Genomic DNA, 21,430 nt, shown 5'->3' with positions numbered 1-21,430 from the left:
GGGGGAGGGGAGCAGGTGTGGGCCTTTATGGTCCTTTAAGATTTGGAATTTTGAATCCCAGCCTCTGGCCAGAGATGAAACAAAGGAGAACTGTGGCACCCAGCATGCTAATGGCTGAGGGCAAAGATCTGACAAAAGCCTGGAACACAGAAGGGAAGATTTTTCGCTTTTCTGTGATGGCCACCTGAACAGCAATGCCACAAGTTCCCCTTCCTGGGGGTGAGAGGGCGGGGTGATATGATCTTCTGCCCTCACCATCCCCTGCCCACTAGCACAGTGGGACTTCAGAGAGAAACACAGCGCTTCCAATGGAGGCTGAAGTTACTTACACCAAATACTGTCCCCCCTGCACTCTGCAGGGACATCTTTACTAGGGCAGGTCTGACTATGAGCCAGTGCAGTGGGCATTTCACTCGGAAGACCAATACAGCGGTCACCCTACCCCAACATGAACCAAGTCTACTGATCATAGTGCTCCAAAATGTCAGCTTCATTTCTGGTGGAAATAGGAATAAATTTCTTTTTTTAATCTTTTAATTTTTCTTTGGAATTAGGCTTATAGTTTTTGTTGGTTTGTTTCCTTTTATATATATATAAAAGGAAACATATATATATATATATATATAAACAAATATATATATATATCTGGCTCCTTTTTTTTTTCTTTTTTCTTTTTCTTTGGAATCAGGTTTATAGTGTTTTTGTTTATTTAGTTGTTTTTTTTTCTGTTCCTTTCCCTTTTCTTGGATCAGGCTGTTTTTTTTTTTTCTTTTTATCAGGCTTTTATCAAAGCACACCTAATTATTATTATTATTTATTTTTTAAAAGATTTTTTAAATAAATTAATTTTTTATTGGTGTTCAATTTACCAACATACAGAATAACACCCAGTGCTCATCCCGCCAAGTGTCCCCCTCAGTGCCCGTCACCCACTCACCCCCACCCCCCGCCCTCCTCCCCTTCCACCACCCCTAGTTCGTTTCCCAGAGATAGGAGTCTTTATATTGTCTCCCTTTCTGATATTTCCCACACATTTCTTCTCCCTTCCCTTCTATTCCCTTTCACTATTATTTATATTCCCCAAATGAATGAGAACATACACTGTTTGTCCTTCTCCGATTGACTTACTTCACTCAGCATAATACCCTCCAGTTCCATCCACGTTGAAGCAAATGGTGGGTATATGTCGTTTCTAATGGCTGAGTAATATTCCATTGTATACATAAACCACATCTTCTTTATCCATTCATCTTTCGATGGACACCGAGGCTCCTTCCACAGTTTGGCTATTGTGGACACTGCTGCTAGAAACATCGGGGTGCAGGTGTCCCGGCGTTTCATTGCATCTGAATCTTTGGGGTAAATCCCCAACAGTGCAATTGCTGGGTCATAGGGCAGGTCTATTTTTAACTCTTTGAGGAACCTCCACACAGTTTTCCAGAGTGGCTGCACCATTTCACATTCCCACCCACAGTGTAAGAGGGTTCCCTTTTCTCTACATCCTCTCCAACATTTCTTGTTTCCTGCCTTGTTAATTTTCCCCATTCTGACTGGTGTGAGGTGGTATCTCATTGTGGTTTTGATTTGTATTTCCCTGATGGCCAGTGATGCAGAGCATTTTCTCATGTGCATGTTGGCCATGTCTATGTCTTCCTCTGTGAGATTTCTGTTCATGTCTTTTGCCCATTTCATGATTGGATTGTTTGTTTCTTTGGTGTTGAGTTTAATAAGTTCTTTATAGATTTTGGAAACTAGCCCTTTATCTGATACGTCATTTGCAAATATCTTCTCCCATTCTGTAGGTTGTCTTTTAGTTTTGTTGACTGTATCCTTTGCTGAAAGCACACCTAATTAAAGGTCCAAACACTTCCCACTGCAAGCAAGGAGAAACTCTGTAGAGGACTGACCTGGGGGAAAGAACAGCCAAAACACAAAAGCAGAGTGCACACAGCATATACCAGAAACACTCCCTGAAGCACCAGGCCCTGGACAGTGTATGACCCTTCTTAATATAGTTTTACTCTGAGAAGCAGGAAACATAACAATCTTTCTTAATACACAAAAGACAGAAACCCAGACATAATGAAAAGATGGAAGAATTCTCCCCAAAAGAAAGATCAAGAAGAAATCACAGCCAGGGATTTGCTCAAAACAGATGTAAGCAATGTATCTGAACAAGAATTTAGAACAGCAGTTATAAGACCACTAACTGGGCTTGAAAGAAGCATAGAAGACATCAAAGAAACCTTGGCTACAGAGATAAAAGACCTAAAAATTAGGTCAAAATAAAAAAGTGCTATAAGTGAAAGCCCACTGTATGTAATTGCAATGAAGATGGAAGAATCAGAGGATCAAATAGGTAATATAGAAGATAAAATTGAGGAAAACAATGAAGCTGAAAAGAAAATGGAAAGAAAACTAATAGATCATGAAAATAGACTTAGGGAACTCAGCAATTCCACAAAATGCAATAATACCTGTGTCAAAGGAATCCCAGGAGAAGAAGAGCAGGTAAAAGGGGGCAGAAGGTTTTACCTGAACAAATTATAGCTGAGAACTTCCCTAATCTGGGGAGGGAAACAGACCTTCTCATCCAAGAGGCACGGAGAACTCCCCTCAACGTCAACAAAAACAGGTCAAAACCAAGAGATATCATAGTGAAAGTTGCAAAATACAAAGATAAAGAGAGAATTCTGAAGGCAGCTAAGGACAGAAGGTCCTTAATCTCCGAGGGTGGACACACAAGGTTAGCAGCAGACCTGTCCACAGAAACTTGGTAGACCAGGAAAAAGTAGCATGATATATTCAACATACTGAATGGGAAAAAACATGCAGCCCAAAATACGATATCCAGCAAGGCTGTCATTCAGAATAGGAGAGATAGACAGTTTCCAAGACAAGCAAAAACTAAAGAAGTTCATGAACACTAACTCAACTCTGCAAGAAATGTTAAAGGAGACCCACTGAGCAAGAGAAAGAGACCAAAAGCAACAAAGACTAGCAAGGAACAGAGACAATCTACAGGAACAACAACTTTATAGGTAAATCAAGGGCACTAAAGTCCTATCTTTCAGTAATTACCCTGGATATAAATGGACTAAATGCTCCAATTAGGGGACATAGAGTATCAGAATGGATTAGAAAAATAAGACCCAGCGATATGCTGCTTGCAAGAGGGACTTATTTTAGATCCAAAGACACCTCTGTATTGAAAGTGAGAGGGTGGAGAACCATTTATCATGCTAATGGACATCAAAAGTAAGCTGGGGTAGCAATGCTTATATCAGACAAACTAGATTTTAAAACAGACTAATAAAAAAATAATAATAAAAAATAAAACAGGGATCCCTGGGTGGCGCAGTGGTTTGGCGCCTGCCTTTGGCCCAGGGCGCGATCCTGGAGACCCGGGATCGAATCCCACATCGGGCTCCCAGTGCATGGAGCCTGCTTCTCCCTCGGCCTATGTCTCTGCCTCTCTCTCTCTCTCTCTCTCTCTCTCTCTCTGTGAGTATCATAAATAAATAAAAAAAATTAAAAAAAAATAAAACAGACTAATAAGAGATGAAGAAAAAAGGGGTCTATCCAACAAGACTATCTAACAGTTGTATGTATTTATGCCTACAATTTGGGAGCTGCCAAATATACAAATCAATAACAAACTTAAACTTATTGGTAATAATACAATAATAGTACATTTTAACACCCCACTCACAGCAATGGACAGATTATCTAAGGAGAATATCAGCAAGGAAACAATGGCTTTGAATGACAATGGACGATATGGACTTCACAGATATAGTCAAAGCATTTCATCCTAAAGCAACAGGATACACGTTCTTTTCAAGTGCACATGGAACGTTATCCAGAATAAATCACATACTGGGTCACAAAACAGGCCTCGGGATCCCTGGGTGGCGCAGCGGTTTGGCGCCTGCCTTTGGCTCAGGGCGCGATCCTGGAGACCCGGGATCGAATCCCACATCAGGCTTCCGGTGCATGGAGCCTGCTTCTCCCTCTGCCTGTGTCTCTGCCTCTCTCTCTCTCTCTCTCTCTCTCTGTGACTATCATAAGTAAATAAATTAAAAAAAAAAAACAAAAAAACAAAACAGGCCTCAACCAGTAAAAAAAAAAAATAGATGGAAATCATACCATGTATATTTTCAAACCACAGTGCTGGGAAACTTGAAGTCAACCACAGGAAAAAAAATTGGAAAGACCACAAATCCTTGGAGGTTAAAGAGCATCATACTAAAGAATAAATGGGTTAACCAGGAAATTAAAGTAGAAATAAAAAAAAATATGTGGAGGCAAATGAAAATGAAAACATGATAGTCCAGGGATGAATCAGAGGTGCTCATAAAGGGAAGTTTATAGCATTACAAGCCTTCCTCAAGAAGCAAGGAAAGTCTCAGATACACAGCCTAACCTTACATCTAAAGGAGCTGGAAAAAGAACAGCAAATAAAATCTAAAACCAGCAGAAAAAGGGAAATAAGATCAGGGAAGAAATAAGTAACATAGGAAATTTAAAAATCTAGTAGAACAGATCAACAAAACCTGGAGCTGGTTCTTTGAAAGAATTAACAAAATTGATAAACTCCTAGCCAGACTTACCAAAAGTAAAGAGAGGGGTGCCTAGGTGGCTCAGTCATTTAAGTGTCTGCCTTCAGTTAGGTCATGATCCCAGAGTTCTGGGATTGAGTCCCACATTGGGCTCCCTGCTCAGTGGGGAATCTGGTTCTCTCTCTGCCCTTCCCCCTGCTCGAGCTCTGTCTCTCTCAAATAAATAAAGTCTTTAAAAAATTAAAGAGAAAGGACCCAAATTAATAAAAATCATGAATGAAAGGATCACAACCAACATCTTAGAAATAGAATTGTAAGAAAATATTATGAGCAATTATATGCCAACAGATTAGGGAATCTGAAAGAAATGGATGCATTCCTAGAAACATATAAAATATCAAACTAAAACAGGAAGAAATAGAAAACCTGAACAGACCCATAACAAGCAAAGAAATTGAAGCAGTAATTAGAAACCTCCCAACAAACAAGAGTCCAGTACCAGGTAGTCTCCTAGCAGAATTCTACCAAACATTTAAAGAAGAGTTAATACTTATTTTTCTGAAGCTGTTCCAAAAAATAGAAATGGAAGAAAAACTTCCAAACTCATTCTGTGAGGCCAGCATTACCTTGATCCCAAAACCAGACAAAGACCCCACTAAAAATGAGAATTACAGACCAGTATCCCTGATGAACACGGATGCAAATATCTTTACCAAGATACTAGCCAATAGGATCCAACAGTACGTTAACAGGATTATTCACCGTGACCAAGTGGGATTCATTCCTGGGATCCAATAGGATCCAACAGTACCTTAATAGGATTATTTACCATGACCAAGTGGGATTCATTCCTGGGTGGTTCAATATGCACAAATCAATCAACATGATACACCACATTAATAAAGAAAAGGACAAGAATTCTATGATCCTCTCAATTGATGCAGAAAAAGCACTTGACAAAATACAGCATCCTTTCTTGATAAAAACTCTCCACAGTGTAAGAATAGAGGGAATATATACCTCAGCCTTGTAAGGGCCATCCATATATAAAAGACCCACAGCTCATATCATCTTCAATGGGGAAGAACTCTCAGTTTTTCCACCTAAGGTTAGGAACACAACAGGAATGCCCACTCTCACCACTGTTGTTCAGCAATGTACTGGAGGTCCTAGCCTCAGCAGTCAGACAACAAAAATAAATAAAAGGCATCTAAATTGGTAAGGGCATCTCAATAGCCAGAGGAATGTTGAAAAAGAAAACCAAAGCAGGAGCCATCACAATCCCAGACTTCAAGCTGTATTACAAAGCTATAATAATCAAGACAGTATAGTACTGGCACAAAACTAGACACATAGTTCAGTGGAACAGAATAGAAAACCCAGAAATGGACCCAATATTATCTGGTCAACTAATTTTTGACAAAGCAGGAAAAAATGCCCAGTGGACAAAAAGTCTTTTCAACAAATGTGGAAACTGGACAGCCACATGTAGAAGAATGAAACTGGACCACTTTCTTACACCATACACAAAAAAAAGTTCAAAATGGATGAAAGACCTAAATGTAGGAAAGGGAAAACATCAAAATCCTTGACAAGAACACAGGCAGCAACTTCTTTTATAGCAGCAACTTCTAGCTAGACTCGTCTCCAAAGGCAAGTGACTTCTCTGACATCAGCCATAACAACATTTTTCAAGATAAGTCCTTAAGGCAAGGAAAACAAAAGCAAAAATGAACTATTGCAACTTGATCAGGATAAAAAGCTTCTACACAGCAAAGGAAACAGTCAGCAAAACTAAAAGGTAAACTAAACTATGGGGTGGGAGAAGATATTTGCTAGTATCTTATCACGTAGAGGGCTAGTATCCCAGAGCTATAAAGAACTTATCAAATTCAACACCCCAAAAAATAAATAGTCCAGTCAAGAAATGGGCAGAAGACATGTACAGACATTTCTCCAAAGAATACATATAAATGGCCAATAGACACATGAAAAAATGCTCAATATAACTTGCATCAGGGAAATACAAATGAAAACCACAATGAGATACTACCTCACACCAGTCAGAATGGCTAAAATTAATAAGTCAGGAAACACCAGATGTTGGCGACGATGCAGAGAATGGGGAACCCTCTTAACACTGTTGGTGGGAATGCAAGCTGGTACAGCCACTCTGGAAAACAGTATGGAGGTTCCTCAGAAAGTTAAAAATAGAACTACCCTATGACCCAGGAAATGCAATACTAGGTATTACCCAAAGAATACAAAAATGCTGATTCGAAGGGGCACCTACACCCCAGTGTTTATAGCACTATCAACAATAGCCAAATTGTAGAAAGAGTCCAAATGTCCATGTATATATGTATGTATACATTCTTCAAAAGGAATGAACTTTTGTCATTTGCAACAGTGTGGATGGAACTGGAGTGTTTTATACTAAGCAAAATAAGTCAGAGAAAGACAAAATATTATGATTTCGTTCATGGAATTTATGAAACAAAACACGAATATGGGGAGTGGAAGGAAAAATAAGAACAAACAGGCAAAGCATAAGAGACTCTTAACACAGACAAATAACTGAGGTTACTTGAAGGAGGAGGGTGGTGGAAGTGCTAAATGGGTGATGATCATTAAAGAGGGCACTTATAATGAGCATTGGGTGTTATATGTAAGTCACGAATCACTAAATTCTGAAATCAATGTTATACTACATATTAAAAAATTTGGATTTAAATAAAAAAAACAGTTAAGTGACTTTTTTTGTATATACACGAAGTGTTTTTGGCATGATCAATCATGGAAGTCATAATCCAGAGTTAAGTTGACAAATGCATATTCTTAAAACTATCCCAGTTCATTCATACAGTAAGTATTTACTGAAAAGTCACTTAGTGATAAGGACAGATACACACTAGTCTACTGCTGTCCTACTTCTATGACAATTATCTAGTATTCTCAGTTCTATATTTTTAATTAATTACCTTTAAATAGTATAATGCTTTTTTTTTTTAAGCTTTAACAACAGACATTTATTTTCTCATAGTACGGTAGGTGAGAAGTCTACATTCAAGGTACCAACATGGTAGTGTTTGGTGAGATTTCTCTCCTTGACTTTAGATGGCCACCTTCTTGTTGTATGCTCACAGTGGTCTTTTCTCTGTACCAGTGGGAAGATAGAAAGTCCTCTGGTCTCTCTCATTTTCTTATAAGGACACCAGTTTTGTAGGATTAGGGCCCACTCTTGGGACCACATTTAGCCTTAATTGCTTCCCTAACTCTAAATATAGTTACATTGTGGGTTTGGACATATGAATTTCAACATGTGAATTTTGAGGGAACACCATTTAGTTCATAGTACTTAGTAATAGCTTAATATGTTCCATAATATATTTTTTAGAAATTTCAAATACTTGCAATTTACCTTTGTCAAATTTACTCAGAGTTTAACATTTATTTTGTGTTGTACATTAACTCAAAATAGAAGAATTCACACTAGTAATTAATTATAAATATATACTGAATTGTGACAGTTTATTAGATCAGTAAAATACAAAGGTCTTATAGCCAAGTTATGGTAATATTTTAGCTAATAGAGATTCTTTTTCATTTAAAAGTAATGATTTATTGTGTTCTGAAATATTTGGTTTAGAATCTTGCTTTTTGACAATGAGTGAACCTGGTTCATTTCATTAAATTAAATCCTGAAGATAACTATCTCATGTTATATAACTGAAAATTTTATAGCAGAAAACTGTGCCTTATTGATATTTGATAAAGAAAGATATTAGATGCATAAAAATTGGATGAGAACAGGTAAAGTTATCATTATTCGCAAATCATATATATGGATAAAAAAGAACTAGTAGTATTAGTGGAAATATGAAATAGTGAAATATGAAAAACAAATGGAATGGTGAGTCCTTAAAAAATTAAAATATCATTAGTATATTATCCTGCAATTTCATCTCTGGGCATTTGCTTAAAAGAATTGAAAATAAGAACTCACACAGCTATTTGCACACTCCTATTTATAGCAGCATTATTCACAATAGCCAAAAGGTGGAAGCAACCCAAGTTTCCATGGATGAATGAATGGATAAACAAAATGTGGTAACTCCACAGGATAAAATATTATTTGGCCTTAAAAAGGAATAAATTGTGGTACAACATGGATGAATGTTAAGGATATTATGCTCAGTGAGATAAACCAGACACAAAAAGATATGATTCTATTTAGAGTAGTCAAATTTCCAGAGTCAGAAGGTAGAATTGTGGCTTCCAGGGTCTGGGAGAAAAGAGTAATGGAGAATTACTGATTGGTAAATGGGTACAGATTTTCAGTTTTGCAAGATGAATTATAGAGATGGATCATGATGATAGTTGCACAATTCTATCAATGCCACTAAACTGTACACTTAAGAATGATTAAAATGGCAAACTTTGTGTGACATATATTTTAATGTAATGCTTTTCTAAGTTCTGTTATCTTTGAATATAGTGAATCCTAGTCTGTCTAAAATTTATAATATGCTTCTGGCTCTTCAATGTTATGTGGTTATTTTTAAAAATATATATTTTCTATATTTGTTTTCATCTTATTACTGAACTAATTGCTTAAGTAAAATAACTCTTTGAATAACTTTTTGAACTATTTTAAATAACTTAAATTCTAAAATCTCTGGTGATGTCAGTATGAAATAGGATTTAGCACTACATCTCAGCTCAAAATTTATTTTATTTATTACCTTAATTTTTAATCACATTTATAAAATGACATATTTAGAGCTAAGGTGTATGATATTTTTTAATGTAGAATTCTTGGAAATACATTAATAAATTTTCTAATTTCAGTAGTATATACTTTTAAAATTTATGTAATATTACCATTCTTAGTAAACATAATCAGTGTTGTTTTAGTTGATGAAATGCATATGTGTCAGTTTTTCAGAGCTCTCCACTAGGATTATGATGTCTGGGTAAAAGAAGTTTGCATAGCATGGGACTGTTTCTGTATCAGATGAGGCTAAGACTGGAGAAATATGAACGCCATAAACAAGTATTTTTATTAGATACTTGTGCCACAGTATCACTATATGTTTTTCACCAAATTACTAAAATCCAATCTAGGCTCCCCCAGGGAGTCTGCTTCTCCCTATGCCTATGTCTTGGCCTCTGTCTCTGTGTCTCTCAAGAATAAATAAAATCTTAAAAAAAAAAAACTGAGCTATAAGCACAAGAGATTTTTTTTTAAATATTTATTTATTCAGAGAGAGACAGAGAGAGAGAGAGAGAGAGGCAGAGACACAGGCAGAGGGAGAAGCAGGCTCCATGCAGGGAGCCCGATGTGAGACTTGATCAGCCTGATGTGGGACTTGATCCTGGGTCTCCAGCATCACAGCCCAGGCTGCAGGCGGCGCTAAACCGCTGCGCCACCGGAGCTGCCCAAGAGATGGTTTTTTAATATAATTGTGGCTAAAATCATATTTGTCAGGCAAAGAATTTAGGTTCCATTAATGATGAGTAATTTTGGACAGATTATATGGTGAAAAAATCTTTTGTTGGAAGAGTTATTTACTTTCCATGGGTTTGGAGGCTCTTTACTCATCTACTATGGTTTTATGTTCCGTGATTGTACTTTTTGTTGCAGGTGGTAAATCTCTGTTAGAGTGTATTAACATTTTGCTCGTAAGAAAAGAAGATGTAGATGTTAATTCATGCACTAATTTGAACCTTTGTTAAATGGGTAAGAGTATTTTTAAAAAAATTTACATCCTTTTCCAAAAATGAGTTAAGAGAGCTATTTAGGAGTTTGTATTTTTGGACCCCCTAATGTTTTTAGAATGAATACCATTTATATTAAGAAACTTCATGTTGCAGTTCTTTTATTTCATAAGTCCAGTCTCCTCTGTAAAGTCTCCACTTGACAGTGTTATTTAGCAAACAGTTTCAGTGTAAGTTACTCCTCTGTCACACCTTGCCCACTCCAATAACTGAGTTATTACAGTGTGTCTGAAATTGCTCAAGGTACTTTACATTTTATCAACAAACTTTCCAGGTAGGTGTTATCACCTCGTATGTTATAGATTCATTCATTCTTTCACCAAATATTTGAGTGCCTAAGGGAGATGAAGCACTCTTGTAGCTCCTGGGGCTCAGATCTAAAAGAATAAAGCAAAGTCCCTGTTCTTAATGAGAAGATTAAGGAAGGACAGAACAGAAGGTAGCAGATAGAGTGACTGTGTGCATTGAGGGAGGGTGATGGGGTGGGGTGGGCTTCTTCTATGTATTTATATAGGATAATCATGGAAGGTCTCTCTGAGAAAATAACATTTGGGCAGAGAATACGGGGAGGTAAGGAAGCAATCCTGTGGTTTTCTAGGAGAACAGTCCAGGCATATGTGCAGAAAGTATAAATGCCTGCAGTGTGGCAGCTTACTTAGTGAGTTGAAGGAATTGCAAGGAGACTGGTGTGGCTTCAGTAGAAGGGTTAATTGGGGAGGAGCAGAGAGAGTGGTGGGAGATAAGATCAGCAGAGCCTGTAGTAGGATTTTGGATTTTACTTTGAGATGGGATAACTAACGTTAGACAGTTTAAGCAGAGGTATTCTGAGGCTCAAAGATCTTTACTTTGCTTTTGGAATTTGAAGACAACACCCAAACTTTTCCCAATAGTTCTTGCATTGTAAAGTTTCATCACTAGACATTTGGGTGAAGTGAAGAATTCTGTTTCTCCCAATATTCCCTTGAGTAACATGTCCCTAGCTTAGAAGTTAGAGAGTTGCAACCAATTATTAAGGAAGGGAAGATCTGGTGTTTCTGGAGGCAGTACTTGTTTAGCATTTCTTAGAATTCAATCATGATATTATGACTTAAGTTAAAAATACACATGTTAATTGGTTCCCTGAAGGGAACAGTCTTTGTAGAAAATTAAAATCTTGAATATTGTAATAATGCCTTCCTTTACTCATTCACTTTTCCATAAAAATTGAGATCTGAAAATGTTAGAGGATAAAAATATCTCTGAATCTTAAGTTCAGATTAAACTTAGTGATCAAACCATCAGATGTTGACTTAAGATGATAATGACTCCAGTATACTCTTCAATTTAATGCATATGATGATGGTAAAACTGATGAGGTCTCAGGCAGTATGACCAAGCACTGTGAAATCTTGGTAAGTCAAAGATCAATGTGGAAAATGAAAGGAGAGATTTATAGCTATAAAGGTAGATTGTCCAGGGTTCTTGTAATAGAAAAACAGACATTTAAAAGATGCTTTATTGTGCTAGCTAATTAAAAACATCCTTTTTTTTTTAACTGATTCTTAATGATTTTGGAAATGTTTGAGTTGGTTTTTTGGTTCTTTTATCTGAGAAGTTATGAGCTTTTGTTCTGTATGTAAAAGGCATAAAAGGAATGAGTTCTCTATCTTCTTCCTTCTCTCTTATCCTTTCTTGACTGTCTTCAGTTTTAAATCTTACATGCATAGAGTGAACACATTTAGCAAAATTTGTAGCAGAGATTTGATTTTAAGAAAAGCTGATGCCTGAAATTCTTTGAGCACAGCCCTCATGACCCTCACAATGTTGGCATCCCATGGAGGTGATAATATTGTGTTTTTGAAGCTGTTAAGTATTTGACAGAACCGGTCTCAGGCTTCTCTCCTCTGTCCCCTGACCTCCTATTAAGAAGCAAGAGTTTATATTGCATTCTAATATAAATATTTAAGTAATAAGGAAGCAGCTTTTAATAAGCAATATTGTGAGAATTCATTGGATGACAAATTACTGACTTGTAAACATGTTATCTGATTGTTTACTTGAAATCTTGAGGTGGTGCTTCATTCTAGTTATTCTCTCATTATCATTTTATAAAAACAAAAAATAAGTGAAATATAGTAATTTGCACCAAAACATCTGTTAGTTATATTGGAGCATATGGATTACATGACTTGTTAATAGTTTTTCTTTGAGTATTATAAGGGAGATTCAAATGTTAACATGAATGGCATTGCAATCAGATAAAAAAATGACCTTTCATAAGATTTAACAAAGTGGCCCCAAGGATTTATGAAATATGAGAAAATGTGAAAGGGTGACCAGTACTTTGATATTGTATGTAATATATTAACAGCAACAGTGCATTCCTGTAAATGTCTTTCAGTGCATATGTACAGGAAATTTTCTAAGGGCACAGCTTTCAATCTTTTCAGACCCAGTACTATCCTGCCTTTTTTCCTTTTATTTTTCTATTTTTTATTTTTTTTTAAGATTTTATTTATTCATGAGAGACACACAGAAAGAGAGAGAGGCAGAGACACAGGCAGAGGGAGCAGCAGGCTCCATGCAGGGAGCCTGATGTGGGACTCCATCCCGGGTCTTCAGGATCACGCCCTGGGCTGAAGGCAGCGCTAAGGCACTGAGCCACCTGGGCTGCCCCTTTTTCCCTTTTATAATAGCTTTATTAAGACATAATTCACTTACCATAAAATTCACCCTTTAAAAACACACAGTTCACTCTTTTTATAGTATAGAGTTGTGCAACTATAACCATCACCACTGACTAACTTTAGAATATTTGTATAACCTGAGAAAGAAACCACACTCCTGTTAGCAAATAGTCCCTGTAATCTTCTTCCCCCCAGACCCTGGCAACCACTAGCCTACCTTCTCTGTCTATGGATTTGCCTATTCTAGACATTTCATATAAGCGTAATTACTGAATTAGTGTCTGGCTTCTTTTACTTAGCACAGTGTTCAAGATTCATCCATGTAGAAGCATGTATCAGAACTTGATTTCTTTTTATAGTTAAGTAGTATTCTATTGTAGACATATACCATATTTTATTTATCCATTCATCAGTTGACATACATTTGAGTTGTTTTCACCTTTTGGCTGTTGTGAATGGTGCTGGTGTGAACATTTGTATGCAGATAGTTGTTTGAATACCTGCTTTAAAATTTTTTGTTATATACTCAAGAGGGGAATTGTTGGGTCATATGGTAGTTCTACCTTTAACATTTTGAGGAACTGGCAAACTGTTTTCTAAAGTGGCTGCACCATTTTACAAACCTGTCAGTAATGTACTAGCATTCCAGTGTCTCCTTATCTCTGTTAATGCTTGCCACTGTCTGTGTTTGTCACTGCAGCTGTTTTATTGGGGGAGAAATGGTATCTCAGTATAGTTTTGATTTGTATTTCTTTAATGACTAATGATGTTGAACTTTGCTTCATGTTTTTATTGGCCATTTGTGTATTTTCTCTGGAGAAATGTTTATTTAAATCTTTTGCCTGTTTTAAAAAATTTTCTTTTTAATTAGTTATGAGTTCTCTATATATTCTGGATACTAGTCTTTTATCAGGTATATGATTTGTAAATATTTTTGTCCATTCTGTGGGTTATATTTTAATTTTTTATGGCCTTTGAGGAACAAAGCTTTTAATTTTGATGAAGTCAAATTTATTTTCTTTGTTGTTGTTTGTGCATGAAACAGTGTAACCTAAGATCATGACTTACACTGTGTTTCTCCTAAGAATCTTTGCATTTTGAAAATATAAATATTTTTAATGTCTTTAACTCGACCCTCCCCATTTCCAAAAATTTCTCTAGAATGCAGTAATATCTCCAAATCAATGCTACTGTATAAGGGAGGGATAAGATACAGAAGTACATTTCTAGTGTTATACAATACACGTATAATAAATACTGCATTGTTTTTGAAAGTGGGGGCCATTTATTATCACTCTCACTAGCACTATCTCATTGCTCCACAATCTCTTGCCAGCATCTGCTATTGCTAGAATTTAAAATAAAAATTCTAACCAATGTAGTAGATGTGAAGTGTTATCCTGTTGTGTGTGTGTGTGTGTGTTTGTTTTAGTCAGGTTATTGGGGTATTATTTATGAACAGTAAATGTCACCCTTTCTGGAGTACGTTTCTCTAAATTTTGATAAATGTATAATCTTATAGCTGTAACCATAGTTAAGATACAGAACATTTTTGTCACCCCCACGTGTAACATCATGTTCCTTGTAGTCAGCCAACCTTCCTAATCCTCTTTCCCCAGCCCTGGAAACCACTGATTTATTTTCTGTCCCTCTAGTTTTGTGTTTTCTAAAATGTTATATAAATGGAATCATACATTGTATATCCTGTTGTGCCTGGCTTTTTTCACTTAGCATAATGCATTCAAAATTAATTCATATTGTATGTGTCTGTGGCTTGTTTTTTTTCTGAGTAGTATTTTGTCATACAGATTTAAGCCACATTTTATTTATCCATGTAGCAGTTGATAGACATTTGAGTTGCTTTATTTTTGAAGATTATGAATTAAGTTGTTATAAACATTGTGTATAGATTTTAGTATGGGTTTTTTTCCTATTGATTAAATACTTAGAGGTGGGATTTGTGGATCACATAGAAAATGCATTAAAAAATAGACTATTTTTTAGAGTAGTTTTAGGCTCCCAACAAAACTGAGCAACAAGTACAGGAAATTCCCATATGCCCCCTACCCCCATACATGTATAGCCTCTCCCACTATCAACATCCACACCAGAGTGGATACATTTGTTACAATCATTGAACCTACATTGGCATATTATTATCACCCCAAATCCAAAGTTTACATCAGGGTTCACTTTTCGTATTGTACTATTGGTTTGGATAAATGTATAATGACAAGTATCTACCATCATAGTATCACATAGAATAGTTTTACTGCCCTAAAGATTCTCTCCACCTATTTATTCCTCCCACTCTCACTCCCTTCAGCCTTTGGCAAACACTGATACTTTAATTGCCTCCATGGTTTTGCCTTTTTTGGATGTCATATGGTTGGAATCATATGGTATGTGACCTTTTCAATTTGGCTTTTCTCATTTAGTATTATGCACATTAAGTTCCTCCATGTCTTTTTGTGGCTTGATAGCTCATTTCTTTTTGTCACTGTATTCAGCATATACCAGTGTCTGGATGTACCAGAGTTTATTTATCCATTTACCTGAAGGATATCTTGGTTGCTTCCACATTTTGGCAGTTATGAATAAAGCTGCTGTAAACATCCAGATGCAGATTTTTGTGTGGACATGAATGTTCATTTCATTTGAGTAAGTACCAAACAGTCAGACTGATGAATCCTGTGGTAAGACTATATTTAGTTTTCTAAGAAACTGCTAAACCACCTTTCAGAATGGCTGTACCATTTTGAATTCCCACCAGCAATGAGTGAGAGTTTCTGTTGCTTCACATCAGCATTTGGTGTTGTCAGTGTTTTGGATTATGGCCATTATAGTAGATATGTTTTAATCTCATTTTAATTTACAATTCTTGAATCGTATTTGGTGTTGAACACTCATATGCATTTTGCCATATGTATATCTTCTTTGGTGAGGTATCTATTCAGGTCTTTTGCCCATTTTTCAACTGAGGTGTTTTTATTATTAAGTTTTAAACATTCTTTGTATATTTTAGGTAAGTCTTATATGAGATGTGCCTTTTATAAATATTTTCTCCTGGTTGTGGTTTGTCTTTGAATTCTCTTGATAGTGTGTTTTTGCAGAGCAGTAGTTTTAATTTTAATGAAGTCTAGCTTATTGATTGTTTCTTTCATGGATCATGCATTTGGTGTACAACCTTAAAGGTCATTGCTATGCACAAGGTTATTTAGATTTTCTCTTATGTTATCTTCTAGAAGTTTTTAGTTTTGTGTTGTACATTTAGATCTTTGATCCATTTTGAGTTAATTCTGTGAAGAATGTGAGGACATAAATGTCTGTGTCTAGATTCATTATTTTAAAATGTTGTGTCTAGTTTTCTGAGCACCAGTTGTAGCATCTTTGTTCCTTTTTAAAGATCAGACTATTATTTATGTGGGTCTACTTCAGTGCTCTCTATTCTGTTCTGTTGATCTATTTGTTCTTGCTCTAATATTGCACTATCTTGATTACTGTAGCTTTATAATTGTAAGTTTTGAAGTCAGGTAGTGTGAGTCTTCCATTTTTGTTACTCTCCTTCAATATTATGTTGCCTATTCTAGGTCTCTTACCTTCCCTTATAAACTTTAGACTCAGTTTGTCAGTATTCAGAAAACAACTTGTTGAGATTTTTATTGGCAGTAGGTGGTCTTTCCATGCTGTTGATTGTGTCTTATGATGCACAGCAGTTTTAAATTTTGATGTAGTCCCATTTATCTATTTTTACTTTACTATTTTTACCATTACCTGTGCTTTTGGTATCATATCCAAGAAATCATTTTCAAGTTTATATCATGAAGATTTTCACTGTTTTCTTCTAAGAGTTTTGTGACTCTTAGAAGAGCAAAATTTTAAAACTTTTATGAAGATTACATTATTAATTCTTTTATAGAGTATGCTTAAGAAATCCTTGTCTAAACCAAGGTCACGAAAATATTCTACTTTTGTTCTTGTACCAGTTTTACCATTTACATTTAACTCTGTGATATATTTTGAGGCAATTGTGTGTAGGTTTGAGGTTTTTTTTGTTTGTTTTATGTATATCCAATTGTTTCAGCAATGGATATTTGTTAAAAAGACTATTATTTTTCTTTGCACCCTTTTTGAAAATCAGTTGTTCATTTACATGTGGGTTTTTTTTTGTTTTCCAGTGTATTTCATTGGAAATAACATTTTTTATTTCTTTTCAAAATTATTTTGACTATTCTAGTAGTCAGTTACCTAAATTTTAGAAAGAACTTTATACCTACCAAGATTTTTGCTGGGATTTTGATTGGCATTGCATTGAATCTATAGACCAATTTAGGGATAATTGACATCTTAATAGTACTGAGTTTTGCAGTTTTGTACACATGATAAACCAATTAATTAATTAATTAATTAATTAATTATTTCCCCTGTTCTGTCTTCTTCAGGGGCTGTTAGTTTTCTGGTTTTCATCTCTAACATGGGACTTTTGGTTTTCAAGTCTAATACAAGGCTTTGCAGGGCAAATTAAAAAGGTCTTTGTTCTTACCAAGAATCAGATTTCTTGAATAAGTACTTTTTGGATTACATCATGTCTTTGGTTTACTTCCAGAGTTCTGTAGAATTTGATTTTGACAGTTTTTGCCAGCATTCTTATTCCTTTTATTGAGGAGAGGCTTTTTTGGAGATCCTTACTCTGCCATTCCAGCTGATATCATTCTCTGTGCTGTTTCTTAAGCTACTATAAAATGTCACATTGGTAAATCACTTTTTTCTTTTTAATAAATGAAGATACTGAAACTCTCCAGGTAGAATTGAGTTATTCAAATTTCTTATCTTGGCTGTTGTACTAAACATAAACAAGGATATTTCTTCTTTTATTGTTTGTTATGATTTCAGGAAAGTTGGCTTTTTCCTCATAGCTTTTTTTGCAAGATTTAAAGATTAATATAGAGCAACCTCTCTCTTTTTTATTTATTTTTATTTATTTTTTATTGGTGTTCAATTTGCCAACATATAGAATAACACCCAGTGCTCATCCCATCAAGTGCCCCCCCTCAGTGCCCGTCACCCAGTCATCCCCACCCTCCACCCACCTCCCTTTCTACCACCCCTAGTTAGTTTCCCAGAGTTAGGAGTCTCTCATGTAGAACAACATCTCTATTGCAGTACATAGAACTATAAGCTCTTAGTTATTATTAATTATTATCAATAATCTCCTTTTCTTCATTTTCTTCATTCAATACACCTCATTGGAACATTTTCCTCTTAAAACTCAAGGAGAGAAACTATAACAAAACTCTAAAAATAATAGATTGGAATCGAGAAAAGTTGATAATGAAATTTTTTCCTGAAAATTGTTTTTATTTTGTAATTGAAACTTTGATTATTAATGCTGTGTGAATGCTGAGAAGGAATAACTGAAGAAGAGATGTCAACTTTAGCATCTGGAAAGCCAAGAAATGTAGTTTTGTGCATGGAACTTTGAATAAAACCAGGAAACTGAAAGTCTGGGCTGTATTCCCTATCTGGTACCAAAAAAGCTATATGATTTTGGCATTTTCCTGCCCCTAATTCATCTGAATTTTCATGGAGTTGAATTACATGTTCTCTGAGGTCTTTTTTAATTTGGGGGCTTTATTCGGTTGAAAGTTTTACCTTTTGAAGAAAATTGGAAGTGTATTCTAGGACTGTTCCTTCTAGAGCAAACTACTGCTAATAAAGGTACACTATTTGTTTTGCATTAGTTTTTCCTCTTAAAAAGTCATATTATGTGTTTTATAGAAAATAACATTATGATTTTAATATCCTTTGTATGCTTTGTTTTAGGTTGGTACAGAGGAGTTTCAACAAAGAAGCCAAATGTAAAGGTAAAAGTTTATTGTTACCTTTTCTAATGTAGGAAGCTACCTCGTATGTTTATTTGATATAAAAACAATTGTTACTTGTCCATCTTCTAATCTTTTGCAATAGTTATACTCATTGTTTCCTTTACAGAGCTGAATCAGACTCTGCTCTTTGTCAGCAATAGTAACATGTTTTTTTTAAAAGGACAGAAAATACCTGTATGAACATAGCTACAAAGCTTATTTTGAAAAAGCCTGTTCAGATTATTTACTATTTTTTCCTTCAAGTATTTGTCAAAAAGTAAATTGACCTCACAACCAACACCAAAGCCATACAGACAATTTTAAGATAATATTACGAACAATTACATGCCAACAAATTGGGCAATCCGGAAGAAATGGATAAATTCCTAGAAGCATATGAACTACCAAAACTGAAACAGGAAGCAATAGAAAATCTGAACAGACCCATAACAAGCAAAGAAATTGACGCAGTAAACAAAAACTTCCCAACAAATAAGAATCCAGGGCTGGATGGTTTCCCAGCAGAATTCTATGAAATGTTTAAAGAAGAATTAATACCTATTCTGAAGCTGTTCCAAAAAATAGAAATGGAAGGAAAGCTACTAAACTCATTCTAGGAGGCCAGCATTACCTTGATCCCCAAGCCAAAGACCCCACTAAAAATGAGAATTACAGACCAGCATCCTTGATGAACACGGATGCAAATATCCTTACCAAGATACTAGCCAATAGGATCCAACAGTACATTAACAGGATTATTCACCACGACCAAGTGGGATTCATTCCTGGGCTACAACGGTGGTTCAATATCCACAAATCAATCAACATGATACACCACATTAATAAAGAAAAGGATAAGAACTATATGATCCTCTAGTAGATGCAGAAAAAAAGCATTTGACAAAATATAGCATCCTTTCTTTTTTTTTTTTAAATTTTCATTTATTTATTTATGATAGTCACAGAGAGAGAGAGAGGCAGAGACACAGGCAGAGGGAGAAGCAGGCTCCATGCACTGGGAGCCCGATGTGGGATTTGAACCCGGGTCTCCAGGATCGCACCCTGGGCCAAAGGCAGGCGCCAAACCGCTGCGCCACCCAGGGATCCCTATAGCATCCTTTCTTGATAAAAACTCTCAACAATGTAAGAATGGAGGGAATATACCTCAGCCTCATAAGGGCCATCCACATATGAAAGATCCACAGCTCATATCATCCTCATTGGGGAAGAACTCTCAGTTTTTCCACCTAAGGTCAGGAACACAGCAAGGGATGTCCACCCTCACCACTGTTGTTCAGCAATGTACTAGAGGTCCTAGCCTCAGCAGTCAGACAACAAAAAGAAGTAAAAGGCATCTAAATCAGTAAAGAAGTAGTCAAATTTACACTTTGAAAATGATATGATACTGTGTGTAGAAAACCCAAAAGACTCTGCCAGAAAATTGCTAGAACTCATTAGGAATTCACCAAAGTTGCAGGATATGAAATTAACACACACAAGTCTGTTGCATTTCTGTATACCAATAATGAAGCAGCAGAAAGAAATGAAATCAAGAAATTGATCTCATTTATAGTTGCACCAAAAGCCATAAGATACCTAGAAATAAACCTAACTAAAGAGGTAGAAGATCTGTACTTTGAAAACTATAATACACTTATGAAAGAAATTGAAGACATAAAGAAATGGAAAAAAATTCCACGCTTTCATGGATTGGAAGGAAAAATATGTTAAAATGTCTATATTAAAAAATGTCTATATTACCCAAAGCAATCTACACATTCAATGCAATCCCTATCAAAATAACACAAGCATTTTTTTTACAGAGCTATAAGAAACAATTATAAAATTTGTATGGAATCAGAAAAGACCCTGAATAGCCAAAGTAATGTTGAAAAAGAAAACCAAAGCAGGAGGCATCAAAATTCCAGACTTCAAGCTGTATTATAAAACAGTAGTCATCAAGACCGTTTTGTATTGGCACAAAAATCAGATACTAGATTAGTGGAATAGAATAGAAACCCAGAAATGTACCCATAGCTTTTTGGTCAACTAATCTTTGACAAAGCGGGAAAAAAATATCCAATGGACAAAAGATAGTGTGTTAACAGATAGTGCTGGGAAAACTGGACAGCCAAATGCAGAAGAATGACCACTTTCTTATAACATACACAAAAATTCAAAATGGAGGAAAGATCAAAATGTGATACAGAAATCCATCAGAATCCTAGAGGAGAACACAGGCAGCAACCTCTTTGACCTTGGCCTCAGCAATTTCTTGCGACATGTCTCCAGAGGCAAGGAAAACAAAAGCAAAAATGAACTATTGGGACTTTATCAGGATAAAAAGCTTCTACCAGGCAAGGGAAACAAACACGCAACAAAACTAAAAGGCAAACTATGGAATGGGAGAAAATATTTGCAAAGGACATATCAGATAAAGGGCTAGTATCCAGAGTCTATAAAGATCTTATCAAACTCAACACCCAAAAAGCAAATCCAATCAAGAAATCAGCAAAAGACATGAATAGATATTCTCCAACGAACACATACAAATGGC

At 35.7% G+C, this 21,430-nt stretch overlaps 1 protein-coding gene across 2 annotated transcripts in view; it reads left to right on the top strand.

Moving 5' to 3' along the window:
- The window catches only part of DOCK3 (dedicator of cytokinesis 3), a 505,777-nt gene that overhangs the window by 104,560 nt on the left and 379,787 nt on the right, over positions 1-21,430 (top strand). For both annotated transcript variants that reach the window (XM_055343227.1, XM_055343226.1), the window contains exon 3: positions 18,833-18,873. In XM_055343227.1, coding sequence (XP_055199202.1) covers positions 18,833-18,873 — 41 coding nt within the window. The remainder of the gene's footprint in view (positions 1-18,832; positions 18,874-21,430) is intronic.

Source organism: Nyctereutes procyonoides, unplaced genomic scaffold (assembly GCF_905146905.1).
Source record: "Nyctereutes procyonoides isolate TBG_1078 unplaced genomic scaffold, NYPRO_anot_genome, whole genome shotgun sequence".
Classification (NCBI taxonomy): Eukaryota; Metazoa; Chordata; class Mammalia; order Carnivora; family Canidae; genus Nyctereutes; species Nyctereutes procyonoides.
Note: the sequence above shows the minus strand (reverse complement) of the source record. Positions and strands in the feature narration are given on the sequence as shown.